This window comes from Thermobia domestica, chromosome 6 (genome assembly GCF_964235325.1).
Source record: "Thermobia domestica chromosome 6, izTheDome1.hap1.1, whole genome shotgun sequence".
NCBI classification, from domain to species: Eukaryota; Metazoa; Arthropoda; class Insecta; order Zygentoma; family Lepismatidae; genus Thermobia; species Thermobia domestica.
Window position 1 is genome coordinate 193,227,513 of NC_137459.1, and position 22,541 is coordinate 193,250,053.

At 35.0% G+C, this 22,541-nt stretch overlaps 1 protein-coding gene across 2 annotated transcripts in view; it reads right to left on the reverse strand.

Annotated features, from left to right (window-relative positions):
- The window catches only part of LOC145687751 (ligand of Numb protein X 2-like), a 798,603-nt gene that overhangs the window by 218,398 nt on the left and 557,664 nt on the right, over window positions 1-22,541 (reverse strand). For both annotated transcript variants that reach the window (XM_081761199.1, XM_081761197.1), the window contains exon 4: window positions 7,859-7,956. In XM_081761199.1, the coding sequence (XP_081617325.1) occupies window positions 7,859-7,956 (98 nt within the window). The remainder of the gene's footprint in view (window positions 1-7,858; window positions 7,957-22,541) is intronic.

A 22,541-nucleotide genomic window follows, 5' to 3' on the forward strand; every position in this document is an offset into this window, starting at 1 on the left:
CCGCCCCATTTCCTCTTCTTCCACTCCCGGCTGCCGACCGAAACGAATTTTGTTTTCAGTCACGAGAAATGACTGACAGCAACGTACGTAAAGGCAAGTGTTTAAAGGCTGCACTATGAGGCAGATCGCTAGAAAAAGTCAAGCCAGAACGTGTGAATAGAAAAAGTAACATCAGGAATCGTGACTAACAATATGTTGCCAAATATCTCATAGACAGCAATCAGTGTTGCAGACTCCATATTAACATAACTATATTTTTCTTTGGTCGTTCCTCATTCGTATGCAGGAATGTATGTCCATATTTATTTTCTTAATTATGTACTTCGTATTAGTTGGAAAGACACATAACATTGTACTTACAGAACCGTATTTGAATTCAACCACAGGCCAATGACAGCAATCTATATAAAACTATTTATGACAGACTAGACCAGTTTAACTTTAAACTTCAGTTGTAAACATATCACTCTGAGTATCACTATAAATAATTTATTTGTAATCAGAGGATGCTATTCTCCAATACATATGTATCTTGTAAACCACATTCAGTACTTAATTCATAATCTCCGCCAACATGAAAGAGGACGGATAATTCAACATGAAATGGATCCGGTAACATTATTGAAAACTTAGGTATGGTTTTTAACTTGACATCATGAATAACAAGCAGGCAAACAAACACAAAATAGTTTATCCTTTCATTTTAATAGCATATTGCTCGATCGTTCAATGACTACTGTTTTTCTTAAGGCTATACTTTCCATCTTTCAGCATTTTCTTAAAAAAAAAGTTTTTTTTTTCCTTTAAATGTGTTTATGTCCTTCTTGACATGCGAATAGAACCACATCAAATGAAGACTAATTAATGCTATTTCACTTGAGTATTTAAATAAATAGTTACAATTTAATATTTCGTAGTATCTTACTGAAAGATCACATAACAAGAACAGCATATTGTTAGTAATATTTCTTCAAATAAACCTTTCAAGTTTTGTTCTCTTAGAGCTAGGTTGCATTGGCAGGGAAACTCCATCATTAAGGTGTTTAAGGGAACCTCGAAGCAGAAAATTCTAGACAGGAAATCGGGATAATTAACACTGATGAGATTCGATGTACAGATCACGTAGCAGAATCGATTGACACGCCTTAGGGCTTGAAGATACGACACATCTCTGAAATTTTTCGTTAGATTTCCTTACCAGATCTCAAGTAATGATGCATATCGCTTCTGATGCTTCTTGTAATGACTTGAAGAAACAATTTCAACCAAGTCCTTCCAGAATGAAAACTTTACTCATTAAAAGAAATCTTTCCATTTTTTTTTCAAATCCATATCATTCGGGAAAATTTGCGAGAGTTAACTTACAACACATTCAATGCAAAACTATAGTTAAACTCAAAGAGGATACACAGGAATGGTGACACTTAACGTCAATGTAGTTTACAGTCAATATAACATTCTACAATAGCATTTATGTTTAACGAAACAAACGATGTCCAAAGGTGAGTCATATACAATCGATATATCGTGTTAATCTGAACAAAATGATGTTTGTGAGTGTGAAAGTGAAAGCGCGATTCTCTAGAAAATGGAGAACAACAAATTAATTTATAAACCTCAAAAAAAAAAAAAAAAAAAAAAAGATCTGTATGGGAACCATGCCAGTCATTGAACTGAAACTGGTACCGAAATATACCCTTGTTGCAGACACGTCCGTGCAAAATTTCGCAGGGGTCAAAAAGATTAGTTTGCTATTATATGATTTTTGTCTTGTTGGAATTCAGATTACACAAACTCCAAGCCCTATAAAGAATAATATGTTGCATATATTCCAGGAGATTATTATTATTATTATTATTATTATTATTATTATTATTATTATTATTATTATTATTATTATTATTATTAGAACGATAAAAATCGAAGTAATTGTGATCTGGAGGATTGAGAAAGCTATTTAACCATTTAATGTACTCCCCTATTTTCGAAAAAGAAGTCACGACCTCCTTTCAGGGGCGTCGTTTAGAGGGCAGAGGGCAATTTTCCCATCCTGAGTTTGAGAAACAATATAATTTACTCAACAGTTGACTAATATACTAGTAAAACCTGTGAACATCTTATGTCGGTGGGGGCCTTCCCCTTACCCCAAGCCAAATCTGAAGTGATCTAAAATGACACCCCTGCTTCCTTTTGGTAGCATTTTCCCTTTCCTATTACTACAAAACATAAAAATATTATTTATTTTGAGGATACTATTATTATGGTAAAACTACGATAGACAACAAATAATAAAATAAAATAGTAATAAAATTAGACGACATAAAGTTTACACAAAGTTAATCTATATACATCAGTAGCGCAGCCAGGATGTGTGTTTGGGGGGGGGGGGGCAAGTGCTGTTATAGGTACATATAGAAAAATTACAAACAAAAAAATATATAAACATAAATATATATAGAACATTGCAAACATCAAAGTACCAAAGTACATTGTCGGAACTCTTTGGGGGGGCGGCCCCTCCGGGCCCTTCCTTTCCCTACGCCACTGATATACATTGTATACCAATATTGTACAGACTACTTCAAACTTTTTGTAGCACAACCATTTCCAGAGTCCTCTTTTAAAATATTTCTTTCTTTCTCTTGTTATTTAACAAGTCAATTTACATATGCACTTCGAGTTAAACGGAAATATGTACCGTGTCATGCGAAAACGAACTAAGCGCCACTTTCATACTTTTGAGAAAATTACGTTTAAAGGTTGATGTCCAGCATTAGTGTAGCCGTAATCAAAAGTGAAATTATGTTTCTTTTTTTGGAAAGGTGTTGGTTTATCTCTCTTTTCGATTGTGCAAAACATTCTAATGCTTATCAGGAACCAATCGTTGCATTTACGTGGATTTTCAAAATTTGGCGCTTAGTTCACTTTTGCATAACACGGTACATATGTTTTATTCATATAAGAGCAACGTGAACTTTTATCAACGCTGAACAGAAAATGTAAAATAGAAAAGTATATATTACTTACCAATAGCAGAAGAGACCACATTCAGGATTATCACAATAAATATCACTATCACTCTGAAAACGTCCTTATATCTCTGGTAACTAAAACCTTTTCAGATTTCACTCACACAGCTGAATTGTTTACTAAGTTTGATTTGAAGTAGTAATTTCTATCCTTTATTATTCATTATACGAATCACAGTTAATGAAGTACTACTAATGCAGAAATTTTGCATATCTTAGAAGTTTGTTTGATAATGGTTATTTTCAAAGTCACATGGTTAATTAAAAAACACTGAATTTGCTTCATCTAAATTACTCTAATAAATAATAAAACAAGATTCACACAGCACACGAATAATCACCAATCAACACTTTATATGCGTTACTTTTTGAACAAAAATTGTACACGTCTTGGCTCTTTACCGAAGGAATCCAACACAGCAGATATAAATAAATTATGTTTTGTTCTTTTGTACAGTTTCTCGATGGAGACTCATCATACATAATCCCGTTAATTGTTTCTCACACATGGTAGATCTTAACCAAGTTTTAACATTCCTTTATGTACTAACACTTCTTTCAACGGTAACAGGAAGTGTAATAGAAATTTGAATTGCCTCTTTTATTGCTGGGTAAAATGTAGATTGGTCCATCAAGTTGAAAAAAATGAGTTTTTCTAAATTGGCGCACTGTAGAAAAATCGTTGTGTTATTTCAACGACATGCCTATGTGTTAATACAATTGTGTTAAAATATAACACAAACAGGTGGTTAGAACAACTCATTTTCCATTTGGAGTTGTGTGTCAAATGCCGGTAGTTGAAATGACACATAGTCTGTGTGTTAAATTAACACAAGTGTAGAATCTTTGGTGTTGTTTTCTGCGTGATTGTCAAATATGCTGGCCATCTAATTATAAACGATCATGTACTGAAGCTACAGTCAAACACAGCAGAAAAAAAATACTTAAACAAATCTAGATATTCGCAAAATTTCAACGTGCAAACCGCGTGATGTGTTTTCAATTGTTTTGCACAATGTTTCTGAAGAAATATGTCAACAGCGAGAAACAACACCGTACTACTGTGTCACTTTTACACTGCACTAGAGCTCACCAGTCAAAATCGCGGACTGTGTTTTCAAAAATGGTAGAAAACCAGTAGAAACACGATTAAGAGGCAAACATACTATAAGCATATAAGTAAGAGTTTCCTATCATTCTTGAACAAGTTGTTGGTGAAGGTTGTACTTCGAACCATCAAGAAATACTTCACAATAAGTGTTGGGAAGGACGACAAAAAGGTTCGTAAAGATTTCTAAAGGAAGCTTTCTGTAGTTTACCATTCTTATTTTAAAAGTAGGATCTTCGGCAATCGTAAGCAAGCACAACAAAAGCTTTTCTAACACACATAAATGGTTCCATTAACACCACACACGGAGTTATTTCAACACCGAAACTGTGCCGTACTAATAGAGAACTGGATTCGAACTAGCACCAAAAGCTGTGTTAATCTGGGGGTCTGACCTAGAATTTTAACACAGGAAATGATGAATTAACACCAAAACGGTATTACTTATACAGCTTTGACCTTGAATTATGGCACACATTGTGTGTTTAAATAATACGGAAATGATGTTAAAATAACACAGGGACTGTGCTATATTAATACCTGACATGGTGTAATATTAACACAAAATAATTAACACACTACACACTGTGTTACTTTCTTCGTGTTGGTGCAACACCGCCGCAAATAACACTCAACACTTTTATCCACACTACCAACCCTGACATGCTGCCAAATTAACACTGAAAATAGTAATACAGATCCGAAGTTAACACCACTCAAAATGTAACGCACCGCCTGTGTTAAACGCCAACACCACGGGGTCTGTGTTGAATTAACACCGCATAGTGGTAGTCACGCTGGAACCACTGCCCTGTGTTAAATTTGAGTTGAATTAGCACAGATATGTTTTACTATGCAGAATCCAGATTTCTATGTTTCCTAAAATCTAACCAGCATTCTGCCTGATAAATAAAATTTTCTATCTTGTACGTTGGGCTTACTTCTCCCATCTTCTGCAAGAACTGCGACTTAGAAATGTTTCTCCCCTCGGATGGATGTAATGCAAACAGAGAGAAACCTGGACTATTATCCTCAGAAAATCCGTTATTTAATGACTGTAAAATAGAATTCATGTATGGGACAACAATTGCTCTGTGATAATATTCTTCTGCGCAAGTAGAAGGGATATTAGAACGATGAACTTGTCGAGACGAAGTTCTTGGAACTGTTAAGTGAATATCAAGTTCTTTCGCTACACTATTACACTTTTGGAAAATCGCTTGAAAAGTTTCTTCTGCGTTTACTCTGTGATTTCTAAATATACCAATCAACTCATTGATATGAGACTTTGCTGCCATTAAGTTCAATTGGATTCCTTGTAAAAGTTGCGCCACTGACTCAAGATAGGAAGAATAATTACTGATAATTACCAAAGAATCTATGAAACAACCTGTAGATCCTGTACAGAAAAGGTGATAAGCATTGCTTCTTATATGTGAAAGAGGAGAATTTATAGATAAGTCTTCTAATGCACGCATTATTTGAGCGAAGTGTTCAGAAAATATTCTTATGCTGTTGTATTTAGAAGTCCATCTAGAGTGAGATTCTAGGAATAAATTTCCTTCTCAATGGCTTTCACGAAAGAAAGTAATAATTTCTTTAACAGTATCGACGGTGTTGCGTATGTCGGAAACGGAACACAATTTGTTAACAAGATTTAGCTTATGTGAAGCGCAGTGGTAAAACAATGTTTTTGGACATTTTTTTTTAAATAATACTTTGCACTCCATTACTACATACTGCCATGGTAGAACAGCCATCAAAACCTTGTTCAGCAAGTTCACATTCAGATAAACCGGTCTCCTCTAAAACCTTTAGAATTATCTTAGCAATGTGTTCGGCATGGAACTCTTCTAATGGAATGAATCCGATGAAGTCTTCGCGTACGTTATTCTCATTTGGGTGATAAAATCGAATTATTATTGATAATTGTTCTATACCCGCAATATCGGCTGTCTCCTCTGCCAGAACTCTGTAATACTTGGAAAACATAATCTTAGGTTTTATGTAATTTGGGAATAAAACATTACCGGCAATTGATAAAAGCTCATTCTGAATACGTACTGACACATACTTGGCGTTTTCAGTGGCAGTCTCAAAGTGCTGTTTTAATAAACCATCGCCAGAATCCACCCTAACTTAAACAAGATCATAGAAATTACCTAGATAATAGAATAAAAAGAATAGAAATTAGGATCACGTCACTTAAAACACTGTCAGAAAATGTGGAATCAAATTTGGGACATTTGGAGGAAATACACTCACTTCGCTGTCTTTTGATAACTCCACTTCTCCACTATCACTTAACTCCCATTTTGCACCAACACTTACTGCAGAAGAAGTATATTTATAAAAGGTAGTTTATTTTAAGAATATATCAATTGTTTGTTTTTTTACTTTTCCTGTCCAATGTCGGAGCAGAGAAAAAGGCTACTATTTAGTTACAAATTAAAATAAATTGGAACTAAATATCAACAAGCAGTTTTCACACAATTAAGAATTCAACTGAACTAACTTGGTCTCTTTTACTTGAAACATTGACTAGCTACCACAAATATTAATTTATAATGCCTAACTGGCAACAGATGGTGTGTTTTATTAGCATCCCTTCTTTATCAGGCGGAAAAATATTCCATACAAAGGAAGTTTGGTAGGCAGGTCATTTACCAAATCTTGAAATATGGATTAGCGAGTAGTCATTATTGGTGACAAGTAGCAGGTAATAGTTTTGTGGGTCTTGCTTTTGAATACGGGTAAGGGGAAGGAGAGAGGGATGTAATAAATATCGTCTCTTTCCTTGTTTCAACAAAGAAAAAAGAGCGATCCAGCTCCAAGCCAGCGAACTCATTTACCCCCTTTATTTTTAAAGATGTTCCGTTTTGCGTTCTTGTCTTTGCTCTCCTGGAAGACACAAACAACGCCTTTGTTCGATTTATAGAGGAACCCGCCCGCTGAATTCAAATATTTATTTTCAATTATGAACTTGACCCAACCCTAGTCACGTGTTTGTAGGGATTTCATATACGCAACGCAGAGATTGAGAGAGAGAGAGAGAGAGAGAAAATAAAAGAGAGAGAGTAATGCATATTTTAATGATGAGTGTGTCTCCTCCTCTTTCTTCGAAGAAGTTTCGGTCACTTGGGAAGACGGAGTAATGCTAGGTCCACCAAGAGGTCCAGCAGGTCAAAGTGATCTGTTCTTGAGTGCCAAGAAAACAATTTCAGATATTATCATAATTAGCATTTTACATCTGTGCATCAGGTCGATATAGCACACGAGTGTAAATCCGTAGATAAGATGTTTTATGTATTTAAACAATATGAAGCTCCAGTTTTATAAACATCCTTCTTTCTTTTAAAAAATACATACATGTTTTTTATTTGTAATAGTTACATCTTATTTTAGAGATATTAGCCTGTACTCACTAGATTCCAGGGGGAGTTGGTTGACCCGTTCGACCCCCTACGGACACCCATGCCTTGGTTATCTCTTTGGTATGACAACAGCAAGATGACAGGCAATGACATATAATCTAACTCTTGAATTCTAATTTATGTTTAACTAAAACATTGTTAAAACGTATGACATAGGCTATATAAGTCGATGGATAAGATGTAATATATATAAGGCTATTTCCATCAATTTCGATCTTTAAATCGAGCTTTCCTTTTATTTTCGAAGAGCATTTTCTTCAGAGAAATATTCTGTTAACAATACTTACCTGTCCAGTGAAGTCCAATCTCAAACTGAGCTTTAGTAACAGATTCCTGCTGAGACTTTCTCAAAACTCTTCCTTTTGGAGACGAAGATCCTGCGCATCTGCAAAAGCGAGTATATTTCTTTGAGTTATATACTTACATGATTAAATAATCATACTTATACATTAGGTATTAAATAAATACTAAATATAAGATGGTTCAGTTTAAGCGAAATGAAACCGGAAAGGAATGAAAGCGAAATGAATAGGTATATGTGTAGCATAATTGATACCCAGTCGTCCAGAGGACCTCACTGTGATAATGACCACTACCTGGCAGTAGCAATAATACGTAAGTAAGAAAGATGTTATCGTTGAATAAAGGAAATATTCAACACCTGAAAGATTTAATTAAAATAAATTAGAGCCAGTGAGGGGGGAATACCAGATTCAAGTTTCGAGTATATTCTCGACTTTAGAAAGTTCGGAATGCATCAGTGCTGAGGATGCTTGGGGTGGGTGTTGGCAAAATAAAAATTACGAACGCGGAAACACGTAGGAATAAACCATGGTTCAACTAGGACTGCACCAAACTAGCAGAGGAAAAATACAAAATTTCGTTGACTACAAAATCCAAACGAAGTAACTACACAAAATTGCGTTGACATCAGACGGGAAACCTCATTTTTTTTTAGAACAAAGAAACACAATCTTTTGTAAGCTAAAATTAACGAACTTGAAGATAATACTTAAAAAGATTATTCGGGGCATGGGTAAGGGTATTTACGAATACAAGAAAGGCTAACAACTTCGTGTTTATATATTACAGAAAGCCGACGGAATAATTCTCACATGCATATATCATATTTAATAGATGGATACATTTCTTTGATTATTTGCTTAACATGCAAGTAAAAATTAATATCCGTGAAGAAAGCGAAACGCATACGTCAGAACCATATATTTCAGAACCTAACCTAACAGAAATAGGAATCGATATAAAGAAATTAAAGAGACACAAATCTCCGGGTGTATACGAAATTCTGGATGAATTAGTTTTAGCTGGAGAGGAAAATGTGGAACAAAATACAGAAACTCATTCTCCTTATTTGGAGAAAGGAGGAATTGCCACAATTCAATTCACAAGAAGGGCGACAAAACTGATTGCAATAAAAATCGAGGCATTTCTCTTCCTTAAACATCTTATAAAATCCTCTCAAACATTCTGTTAGCAAGATTGACCCCACACGCAGATGAAATTATTGGAGATTATTAGTGCAGATTTAGATAAATGTATCTCCTAGAGCTGAATGGTATTCTCCAGGTTATGGTGTACGCTGATGATGCAAATATAGCAGAAGATGATATGAGAACAACATAAAGAAATCCAGAGGTCTTATTAAACTCTTGCAAGGACATGGGTTTATAAGTAAAAAGAAGAAAAAACTTAATACGTATAAGTTCGTTGGGTTCGTAGTGCAAATTATGGATGCGTTAAAATATCAAATAATGCTTTCGATAAAGTGGATACTTTAAAATGGATACCTTAGATCAGCATTAATAGAACAAAGCCATACTTACGAAGAAGTTAATTGTCGACTAAAACAAGAAATTTGGGTTATTATTCAATTTAAAAAAAATGCCATTGCGAACTCTTTCGAGGAAATTAAAGGTTAAAATATGCACAACGATCATCACGTCTGTTGTTCTGAATGGTTGTAAAACATAGTCACTTACTCTGATGGAAGAACGTAGCGTGAAAGTGTTCAAGAAAATGATCCTGAGACGAATATTTGGACCCACGAGGAACGAAAATGGGGAATAGCGGAAACTTAATAACGAGGAATTGCATAATTTATTATGTTTATCAAGCATTGTTAGGTGCATTAAATCTATGATGCTCAGGTGGGCAGGTCAAGTTGCCAGAGCGGAAGAAAGTAGAAACACTTTCAAAGTTTAGCTGGAAATCGAATCGGAAAACGATCATTAGGGGCACCAAGGTAAAGATGTGAGAATATAATTAAGATGAATTTCACAGATACAGGAATACGAAGTAGAAACTAGATCTAATTGGTGAAAGACAGAAGTCAATGGAAAGCTTTTGCGAAACTGGCATAGAGCTTCTGGGTTCAATAGGTCATAGAGTTAATGGGTTAATTAGTGCGTGTAAATGAAACTATGTTTCTCAGCAAACTTCTCCTAGGCGGTGAACCGACTTTGAGGATTTCTGGTGTATAACAGTGCAATGGCATAATCTAGATTTCTATCATTTTACTGTAATTAAAATGCATATCAAGAATCAAGAAGTTAAAATGAATGTGAAAATTGAGTATCTCGCAGCACCCTCAACTTAGGAACATGAAATTTGGTGTATAAATCTCTCTTTAAACTAATAGAATCGGTGCTCTATTTTTTTCTAAAAATTACCGTTTTAATGGGGTCGAGGGGGCATCTATGCATATAAAATTAGTGTAACGATGTTTGTCCTGAAATTTTCCTAAGCCTCTTGCCAGTTTTGATGATTTTTCGTGCAAGTAGAACCATGACAGAATCATGTTACTAGATTAGAATTCGTATCCTAAGGGTGCAGGAAGTGGGGGTCAAATTTTATGAGAAAATTGAGTACTTGACGACACTCTCAGCTTAGAAAGATGAAAATTAGTATATATATTTTTCATTAAAATAATATAACCCATGCTCCAGAGTTGTTGGAAAATTCCCAGTTTAGAGAGAGTGAGAGGGGCATCTTATATATATATATATATATATATATATATATATATATATATATATATATATATATATATATATAAACAATGTAACGATATTTGTCCCTTAACTACTCTTAGACGATTGGATCGATTATTATTATTATTATTATTATTATTATTTTTATTATTATTATTATTATTATTATTATTATTATTATTATTATTATTATTATTATATATGACTGGATCATAGTCTAGCTTGTGCTTTTATCATGGTACTTTGAATAAAGTACGTAACCTAAGGAAAGATCAGAAAGTTCAAAATTTATGCAATATATATATATATATATATATATATATATATATATATATATATATATATATATATATATATATATATATATATATATATATATATATATATATATATATATATATATATATATCACAGTCCTCTGAAGTTAGGAAGCAGCAAATTCGTACATAAATGTTCATTTAAAATAACAGAACCACTGTCCTGGAATTTTCTAAAATTTCTGTTTTAACCTAGCTGTGTTAATTTTGATTATTCTTATAGACCATTTTCGACAAGGGGTGAAGGGTATGAAACGTAGAAAAACGTTTAACGGCTAACTCCTCCTCCGATATTGAAGTTTTTAGTACATTAGTGAATCCTAGCATAACCTAGAGTTTAGTACGTTGTTGGCAAGGAGAGTGGAAGGCACGAGGTTCGATATATAAAATAATAGAAACCAATATTAGCGCCCAATCTAAAGTTTTTGGGGTTACTGAGATTATTAATAACACTTCCAACGTCGTTAAAGTCTAAGTTCAGCCTCATCGATATGGGCTGGGAGAGGAAAGGGTGATCTAAAAACAACAAATATGTTCGGTATCAGTGTCCAATCATAAGATGAATCCTGTGACACTTCCGATGCCTTAAAGTACAAATTCGTCTCCCATGGGGAGGACGGTTGAAAGGCATCCTAAGGGGAGGATGGTTGAAAGGCGTAGGGTTGAAATACTTTATGTGAACTTACTTTCTCCATGTCAAGAACGGGCATTTATATATATATATATATATATATATATATATATATATATATATATATATATATATATATATATATAGGGGACAGACAAAAAATCAAAAAACAATTCATACAGGACACGTAAGTTTGGCCCTCCACTGTACAACGTGTGTTGCGGTTGCCGATCGTTTTTTTGTTTTCAATGTGCCATGTGGACCTTCCTCTTCCGTCGGCAGTAACCAGTTTACCTGTGAGTGTCGTGGTGTGAAAGTGGTGCGGTGAAATGTGCGACCTGACAGATTTCCAAAGAGGCATGATCGTTGGTGCCCTTCTGATTATAGCTTCAGTGGCAACAGTGGTGAACATTGTAAGGGTATCGAAAGGCACTGTGTCCAATGTCACGAGAGCATACACAATTCATGGGTAAACGACGTCTGCAAAGCACAACAGTGGTCGAAAGACAATCCTGTCAGATAGGGAACGGAGGTCATTGAAACGGATTGTAGCAGCTAAGATGAAGACCACTGCAATGAAAATTACGTCTGAACTCAATTTCGGCCTACAGAATCCGGTTTTCTCGAAAACAGTGCGACGAAAACTTCATAAAATGAAAATTCATGGCAGAGCTGCTATCGCCAAACCCCTAGTCAGATCAGTAAATGCGAAGAGGCGTATCCAGTGGTGCAAGGATCACAAGGCGTGGACTCATGAGCAGTGGAAACACGTAATGTGGTCCGATGAATCAGGCTTTTCCTTGTTTCCAACGACCGTTCGTGTTTACGTATGGAGAACACCGTCGCAGGCCTATGATACAGATAATCGGTAACACCGTGGGCTAAAGTTCACGGGGTCCTCAGATCGATTCTCCCTGCTGACATATGTTTAATTTTCTTTAGTACTATAGAAGTTATTTAAAAGTATCCAGTCATCCGAGAAAAAGAAATTGTGTATAAACACAACATTTCACTTTTCTATTCACATTATCGAGAAGAAATATGATCATTTCTTGCAGTTCAAACCGTAGACAATAAGTTAGTGAATAACGTTTTTCGGTCTTTTTATAAACAATGTCCAGTGTGTTGTTGTCGGCAGAGCTCTACACTGTAGACCTTAAAGTCGCAAGTTTCTGAGGAAAATAGTGTCAATTTATTATTATTATTATTATTATTATTATTATTATTATTATTATTATTATTATTATTATTATTATTATTATTATTATTATTACTAGAATGACAAAAGAAGGAAAAAGAAAGACACATAGTCGAAGCTATTGATAGGAACAGAAGAAATATACTTTATATCAGATTCTTTTTAGGTTTACGCATGAACTTAATATTATTGCATTTGTAAATTGACATAGAATTATTATTTTACGAGAACAAGAAATGGAGTATAAATATTTGTTAGTTCGTAGCAGTAATGAATTTTGTTTCGCCCATCTTGTAGATAGGTTGAGTTGATTTTGATTTTAACGCCCATTTCAGCAGCAAAGCTATATGAGACGGGATATACTGATTAACGTGGAATCCGAACCACATGAGCTCCACCCGGTTTTTTCTAGGTAGGAAGGTGAGGTGATACCTTGAATAGAATCGTTCTTGTGACAAGAGTTGTAAGTTCGATCACTATTTGTAATTTGTGTCAGTCCTTTAATGCTTTATCAATGTTGCATGTAGCGTTAAAGCTAATAATAACTTACTTTCGAAATCACGTGTAAAATTAGAAGACTGATTTAATTATGTAAATTCGCATTCAGATCGAGGTAACGAAGCCAGAATAATGTGCATATGTCTCTGCTCTGGCCATCCTCCCTCGCAGGGTATTCGATAGCAATGTAGTCTGAAGATTCTGTAGTCCACGAATCAATTACCATGCACGCAGAACCATTTTTATTTCTTGAGCGCAAGAAGAAAAGGCAAAAAAAAAAAAAAAAAAAAAATCGAGATGGATGAAGTTTACAGCTAACAACTAAGACCGAACCAAAGGTATGGGTCATTACGTGATTTGTTTAAAGGAACAATAAAATGGAGGAAAGTTGTTTTGTCTATGTCTAGGAACGGAGTATAAATAAACAAAAATAAACTACACAAAAAAAGCAAATACATTTCCGCCACGATGCCCAGGAATACTGTTTTAACTGATCAGCAAATAGAAAGCTACTGGCGAAATGATATGGGATAATGCGTAGTATTTTATTTTTATAGCAGCAAGAGGCAAGATACTATCTCGCAAAAAAAATGCATTTAATTGTTTGACAAACAATACACTACTGTAAAACTATCCTATATTCCCATGACTTCTGGATAAGCGAACGAACAGGTAACCACGAATTAGGAAAACAATTTAAATTATAGCTTGTAGAATCAACAGAATATCTGATGAATCAGTGTCATATAATATAAATATACTACGCACGCAGTGTTTGTGTACATGTGTGTGTTGATTCATTATATTATCATTCAAAAAAGGCTAATGATTCTTTCTTTTTCCTAAAGCGTATTGAGGAACCATCCCTGAAAAGAAAACACATCTATTGGTTTTCCTCGGAGCTGAGTGAAGGGTAAGAAGAGATATCCGTATCGTATGACAGGCATAATGAAGAACCACCACAGAGAATCGATTAGCTATCCTTACCTGCAACACATAATATCTTTTTTATTATTCCATTCTTTTAAAGAAGACATTCTACCATCAAGTTTGGTTATGTTTCCATGGTTATTATTAAATAAACTCGCAGGCAGTAGTAAAATAATTAGCTTACCAAACAAATGCAAATTTAAACAATAGATATTTGTATATTGACTCCTGATGAAAAACTCGAGACCATAAGAAAATGCTATCGGGTATTTTGTAATATACGCAAAACAGCAAATCCAATGAATCATTCATCACTAGATCCGAAAAATATTTTTCTTTACACCCTAAGATGTCAATAATACAGGACTTCCGGAAATTCTACCTCTAAGAATCGAAAAGAGGTTTGAACATTTTTTTCGATGTTTGCTATATTTTGACAACTTTTGGATGTGAGAAGTTGAAATTTTACATAATATTCTCAATGACCTTAGGCTGTAAACAAGATTGAAATTTGGAAAATCCAAAATTTAGGAGGGGAAAAGGGTTTGAACATATTATTGCCATTCCTTAGATCTCCAAAATTAAACTTTACGGATGGTCACTATGTTCTACTACCTTTTCCGCTGGCGCGCGCGCCTTTGAAATACTGGATTTAGATTCCTGTGAGATAATATTGAACTTATTACGATGGTTCAGATTTCGTCTTAAATTGTAGGTCCCCGTTTCATATAATCTCGGTACTGAGAAGGAACGGTAAACTCCAATGAACAAACAAACCAACGGTGTTTCCCTGGTTCCTTCATGGGTGGTTTGAACTGATATCTTGCTGATTGAACATATGTGGTCCATGATTGCATGCGCGTCACAGACCAGAGACCTCTCAATCTTTCGGAAGGACATACAATGTCATTCAAAATAATTCTCGTGACGCCCTTACCATTCTCGACTCTCACTGTGGAAGCATGTGCAACTGACGTCTGCTCTGTTCCGTTCTTGAGCAGTTGCCAGGTATCATACAGAGCGGTAAATGAAATCATTCCGCATCCTGCAACATCTGGCGCTGCTACGTGTCTTGCTTTATCAGGGAGGCACAGTGGGTCAATGGTAGAGCTCTCACGTCTGTCGCATGGGGTCTGTGGTTCGATTTCAGGCCAAATAACGTCACATTTCAAAAGAGGCGTCGGCACACGAAACAACTTGAATTCTGAACTTTGACGTTGATATATTGTTATCTTATACATCATTATGATATTTTTTGCAGTCTGTTTCTGAAAATTTCTGTCTCGCTACAAACTGGGTTGTTAGAACGGCGTGCAAGCTACTAACGTAAACAAACGTGTATTTCTCCGAAGTCTAATATCTACGAACCTCAATGCAATGATGTGTAATATTGTTTTTTTTTTCCATAAGCTACAATTTCCCAAGACGTAGCATTTCGTACATATTATCACTCATACATATATTTCGTACACACAATACATGTAGAAACACTATATTATTGTTGGGTTGGTGCAATTGAAATGTTCGAAAAGTGTGTGTCAGACGATAATGCAAAGAAAATTAAAACCACAATGTCCTGTTAGTCAAGGAACTATTCACTGCAACCATAAACTTTTCTATAACAAAAGAAGTCCCCAACTGCAGGTTGTACCGCCCGATCATCAGGTAAGTTCTTCTCTATAAAAAAGCGTGATAAGAATTCTGATAGAGATGGTAGTGAGACAGCGCCGGTAATGATTAGGATAATACGGTAGGTTAGAAAAGTTTTCATCCTTATGCACCATCCTTTAAATGGCATAAGGGATAAGTGACATTGCTGTACAATATAAGGATATTATGTATGTTGATCATTACGAACAAGTTTACAGTGTATATGATTTAGTCCAACATTGTGATAATACGCAGTGTTGGAAAAACTTCAACAGAAAAAATACAAGGGTTGATTTGGATGACGTTACCCACGATCTAGTTTCTATATTTGCCGTCCATGGTTGTCGAGCAGGGTTTTTTTTATTAGAATTGACAATTTGATACAGAAAGCATTCCCAATCACTCTGTACGCTCAGAGAACTTAAAATATTCAGATGAGGACCCTTGCTGGGCGATGTCAACTCATGTGACACTCATGAAATTAACCTTTTCACCTTATTCGTTGCCCAGAAATGACGAACGACAGATGTATGGTCCATTTCTAAGACATATATAGTTCCACGAGCACTTATTTTTTTTTTCCCTGAGAGATTGCTTGGTCACTCATTCTCCGCCACAACCTTGCCCGCACTTTGGGAGAGTCATAACGAAAAAGTTATAAATATGGTCCGGAGATCTTATCTCATGTACCCTACAGTCCAGACATAATTCCACGAGAACTTGAGCTACACTTGAAATTAAAAGAAACTATACGAGGGCATGATTTTTTGTTTCTAAAAATATTTTTACCACATATACCCGAGCCATTCGATAGCTAAAAAAAAAATCTAGGACAAATATTGAATATGTTAAAATGCTAAAGATATGCCATTGAAGAACAGGGAGACTAAATTGGGGACCTCTAAAAGCACACTATAAAAATAAACATGTAAGGAAACAAAACGTTAGAGTGAATTATTTATGAGAAACCCTCGTATTAGACTGAATATTGATGAAACAATACAGTATTTGACATTTTGATAGCATAGCAATAAACATAAACATCTCAGACAACATACAAAGAAGTTTATCACTATACAGCCCACAAGCATACCAAATCTGTGATCGGCGGGAGCTCATGTGGTTCGGATTCCACGTTAATCAGTAGGTCCACGTCTCATATAGCTTCGCTGCTGAACGGGACGTAAAACTCAAAATCACCTCAAATCTGTGATCCTGGATGTCCGTTGTGAATGTTGTCTTTCTATCTAGTGACTTACTGTGTCTTCTGGATTCAGCAACTCAATATTGCTTAACATTTCTCCAATTATTTTCTAGTAACGAGTTTTCTGTAATTAAATTTCTATCAAATCAAACATGAAGAAATAAGCCACACTGCACCTAACGCTAATATCGTAATTGCGATATTATCAGTTCAATTCCAACAATCTGCAATTCTAATTTAATTTATTGACATATAACACAACAGACACAGGCCTAATTACAGCGTTGCATAGTATATGCATTATAGAGAATACATAGATTAATAGAACTATTGGTAATAATTACATTCGGCTTACAGAAATAATATACTTCTTAAAACTATTTGCGTCCACTGCCAGTACGTCAAGGTTGAAATTTTCTTGAACTAACTTGTAGGTTGCACTAACTCTCCATATAGGAGATCTGCTTAAGACATTTGTTTACTTTGTCATACAAAAAAAATATATTTTTCGAATCACTGCGCAATTTAGTGGATGGCACTTGGATACGTATTTGTTCGTTAAGATCAGGGCAGTCTATTTTGCCATGAAAGAGTTTGTGTAAAAATAATATATCAACATTTCTTTCCTGAGATCTAAAGTTTAAAATTTAAAATTTTCAACAAGGTTAATGTAGCTTTAAAATTTCGGGTAAGTGTAAGAAGCTCTAGAAACTTATTTTGATTACGCTCTATCAAAGATGAGTATTTCTGTATATTAGGGTTCCGTATAGTAGTACAATATACTAATTTCTACCTGACGTATGAATAATACAGCACAATTAAAGTTTGATCATTTTGGAAATTTTTACTGACTCGATATATATATATATATATATATATATATATATCAAACATTCTTGTAGGCTTCTTTGCAAATAGTTTCAATATGTTGAATAAAGGATAATTTTGAATCAAAAATAACACCCTTATAAAATCAAGCTTTTTCAGTATTTTCCCTAATATTTAATAATCTTATTGAATATATTTTTTTTCTTTCTTAGTGAATGTTAATAACTGCATTTATGAACATTTAACTTAAATTTATTGCTTTTACAGCTAATTTCAACATTTTGTAAGTCACTCTGAAGTAAAAAGTCCTGAATTGTTTTTATTCTGTTGAAAACTCTAAGATCAACAGCAAAGAGTAGATTTCTAGAAAATTGAAAGCACTCAGGAAGATCATTTATCGCCAAAATGACAAGTAGAGGTCCCAGATTCGAGACTTGAGGAACTCCAGATGTTGCGTGAAGGATTTGAGATTTGTGATTTCGATACAATACAGTTTGTTTACGATTTTGAAGGTAGGAAGCAATGTATTGCAGAGTTGATTTCGAGAAGCTAAATGATGCCAGTTTCTTTAAGAGAATGTTATGGTCAATGACGTCAAACGCTTTATAAAAATCAGTATATATGAAATCTACTTGTCCTTGCTTGTCAACTTCCTTCGAAATGTAGTCTGTGATTAGTGCTAGATTTGATACAGTAGATCTACCCTTCAGAAATTCATGTTGACTGAGAGACAATGCAGGTTTAACATGATCCAATATTCGCTTATGCAATATATATTCATACATCTCGGCACACGCAGATAAAACCTGGGTTTTCATTAGTTCCACTAAAGATCCAATAAATTAAGCTTTAAATAATATGGTAGATAGACATCGTGAAGAAATTTAATGAATATTGTTTCTTATACTTGAACACGACATGAAATGATCCTTCTATTTACACTGGAAATAATGACAGTAGCAAAACAAACAAATACTTTATACAAGGCAATATAACCTTTATCGAACAACATTTATCAACTTGTTTATAGATTCTCTTTGGGATATACAATATGACTTCCCTTCAGAAAAAAATCTCTTTGAGAAGACTCATATTTCAAAGGTTTGTATGCATTAATTCCTCATGAGATCAACAAGAGATTGCATCTGCTTCAAATACATATCGTTCTCTCATATTCATGTATCTATACTCATAGGAAGTACATTCGTCAGCATAAAAGTGATTTATATCATCTCTCTCTCTCTCTCCACACACACACACACACACTCTCTCTCTTTCTCACACAGATACTTTTATACATACATACATACATACACACACAAACACACACACACACACACACACACACACACATACACATATATATATGTGTGTGTGTGCGTGTGTGTGTGTGTATGTATGTATAAAAGTCTGTGTGTGTGTGTGTGAGTCTAAGATAGACAATGACAAATTGCATCTTCTAACTTTGCAATAAACTGGAGAAAAGACAGTTCAACATCATTCCCATGCAATTCAATATTCCACAACAAATAAGCTGATTTCTTGGCCATTTGCAGGTACATTTCCGAAATAAATCTACCTACATACTATTATGTGGTCCGATCCAAACACATTCCACTTAATAACTCAATTTCACTTGAGGTGGCGCTTACCATTGACTTACCCTGAATCGTTCGTGTGTATACAGGGTGAAACAATTATAATGTCCAGCCGTAACAACGGAGAAACCAAAAGAGGAGGAGATGTGAAGCTTCGCACGGAGCAACCAGAAGGAAGAGTACATCATCGCACGTATTAGGTAACAACGCCCTGTGTACAGTGTTGCCAACCCAATATAAGTTTCTAATAGCACTACGTAAAGTTATTTCAAAAAAATAAAAGTAATATATACATGTCTAGTGAAACCTACAAACATCACGCTTAAGAGACAGTGTTGCAACTTTACTAAATATGAATTCAAACAAGTTGATAATTAAGCTTGTTTTGCGCAAAGGAGGAAAATTATATATAAAATATGTGCGCAATTGAAATCGAAGATATATTAGAGATCTGCAAGTTCACTCGGTATGCCAAGTAATCAGTAGAATAGTATTACTTAAAAAGATCATAAAATAAACGAAATTGAAAGTAGTGTCATGACTGTAGCAGGTTCCAGATCGCAGAGGGTACTTGCTTTCCTGATCTCAAATAAACGTCAGTATAGTCATTAGGGCAGAGAGTGTTGATTTATCGACTTCGAAGCATAATACAATTTGGAAATTTTCAGAGTTGTTGAACCTCTCTCAACTTCGCTTATGTTCTCCTATCTTGGAGATATATTCTTTAAGTGATTCTATGGGGCATGGCGTAAATTCAAAGAATTCTAATATATCTTTGATTTTCGATCCTCATATAATTTTACATCTTATTCCTACTTTCTGTAAAACAAGTTTTAATGTGTCACTTGTTTGAATTTCTATTTAGCAAAGTTCACAACACTGAACACCAAGTGTGATATTGTAGTTTCTTTTTCTTGATATGCTGATATTACATTTGTAATAACTGTACGTAATGTTATTTAAAAAAAAAACAACAACAAAACATAACTTTATAATGACTAGCAACATTGTTCATTTGTTGTTACCTAACACGTGCAAAGGTGTCTCCCTCCTTCTAGTTGCTCTCTCTCGATATATATACCTATGTATATATATATATATATATATATATATATATATATATATATATATATATACAGTGGTTGGACAAAAAAAATCCAAAAAGGTTGCAAAAGTGTGAAAATCGTACCTGATATGGTGTGCGGTCTCCTTTTGAGTCCAAAACAGCTTGGATCCGACGTGGAATGGACGTATACAGCTCCTGAATCGTGGTGTGTGGAATTTTGTACCAATGCTCCTCCAAAGCATGCTCCAGTTCCGTAAGGGATGCTGGTGGAGGGTAATGAGAGAGAACACGCCTTTCTAACACAGACCGCCATGGCTTAATTATGTTCAGATCTAGTGATTGTGGGATGTAGGGGAGATGTGATAGGTCCTGGTCATGCTCCTCAATCCATGATTTCACCGTTTTTGCAGCTTGACAGAGTGCCAAATCATTTGGTTGATATCATTACCATCAAAAACAATGTTTGGGCCTTGGATAGAACCTGACCCCCAAAATGGCCTCATACGTCTTAGCATTCATCATTCTATGCAGGGCTATTATGGGACCTGCAGAAAACCACGATATCACTACCCATACTGTAACAGAACCACCCCCCATGCTTTACAGTTTGGAGCAGACAGTCTGTATCATAGGCCTGCGACGGTCTTCTCCATACGTAAACACGACCGGTTGTCGGAAACAAGGTGAAGGTCGATTCATCGGACCACATTATGTGTTTTCAATGCTCATAAGTGCACGTATTGTGGTCCTTGCTCCACTGGATACGCCTCTTCACATTTACTGCTGTCACCAGGGGTTTGGCGATAGCAGCCCTGCCATGAATTTTCATTTTATTAAGTTCCCATCGTACTGTTTTCGATGAAACCGGATTCTGTAGGCCGGAATTGAGTTCAGTCGTAATTTTCATTGCAGTGGTCTTCTTTTTAGCTGCTACAATCCGTTTCAATGCCCTCCGGTCCCTATCTGACAGGATTGTCTTTCGACCAGTGTTGTGCTTTGCAGACGTCGTTTACCCATGAATTGTGTATGCCCTCGTGACATTGGATACAGTACATTTCGATACCACTACAATGTTCGCCACTGTTGACACTGAAGCTCCAACCAGACGGGCACCAACGATCATGCCACTTTGTAAGTCTGTCAGGTCGCCCATTTTACCACACCACGACACTCACAGGTGAACTGGTTACTAGTAACGGAAGATGAAAGTTCACATGACACATTGAAAACAACAAACGATCTTCAACCAGAACACCTGCTGTACTTATATATATATATATATATATATATATATATATATATATATATATATATATATATATATATATATATATATATATATATATATATATATATGCGAGAGAGAGAGAAACCCTTCTACTTACGAGTTTTTCTTTGTTTGTATAAGTCTTATTTATAAAATGTTTTCGTATCAGCCCAAACGAGCCCATGGAAAAAAATAGCTCAATTGATTAATATTAAATGATGCCCCAGCAACCTCATGTTTTCAATGCATTTACGGTATGAATATGAATCAAAGCAATATAGAAAAGCACTGTAAGCTAATAAACTGGTATGAAGAACGTAATAACTATTGAATGATTAAAGTTAAGATGAAAAAGTGTCAATTGTGTGTTTGTGGGGAAGAGCTATCCCAAGTGATATAACATATGACTTTTCTTATTAAAAATCTTGAATCTGAATCCAAGATGACGAATTTCAAGATTTTAGTAATAATGACCTCTACAGTAATAAGTGTTGTTCTATCTCCATTAGCCCTATTCAATATATTGTGTCATTCCTTCTTGCCTTTCCAAACACGCACGATATATTTGCTTCGCATTACACAATGTACCAGCTCGCGCCAAGTGAACTTTGTGGTGGACAATCACTGTGTGCGCGGGTTTTCTTGGAGTTCTCCCCTTTCCTCCTTCTTTGTTCATACCATCCTTTTATTCATTTTTCATCACCACTATCTCCTTTAGCTTAGCAGACGTAACTGAGGGACGTAAATCTTAAAGATTTCATTTCATTACATA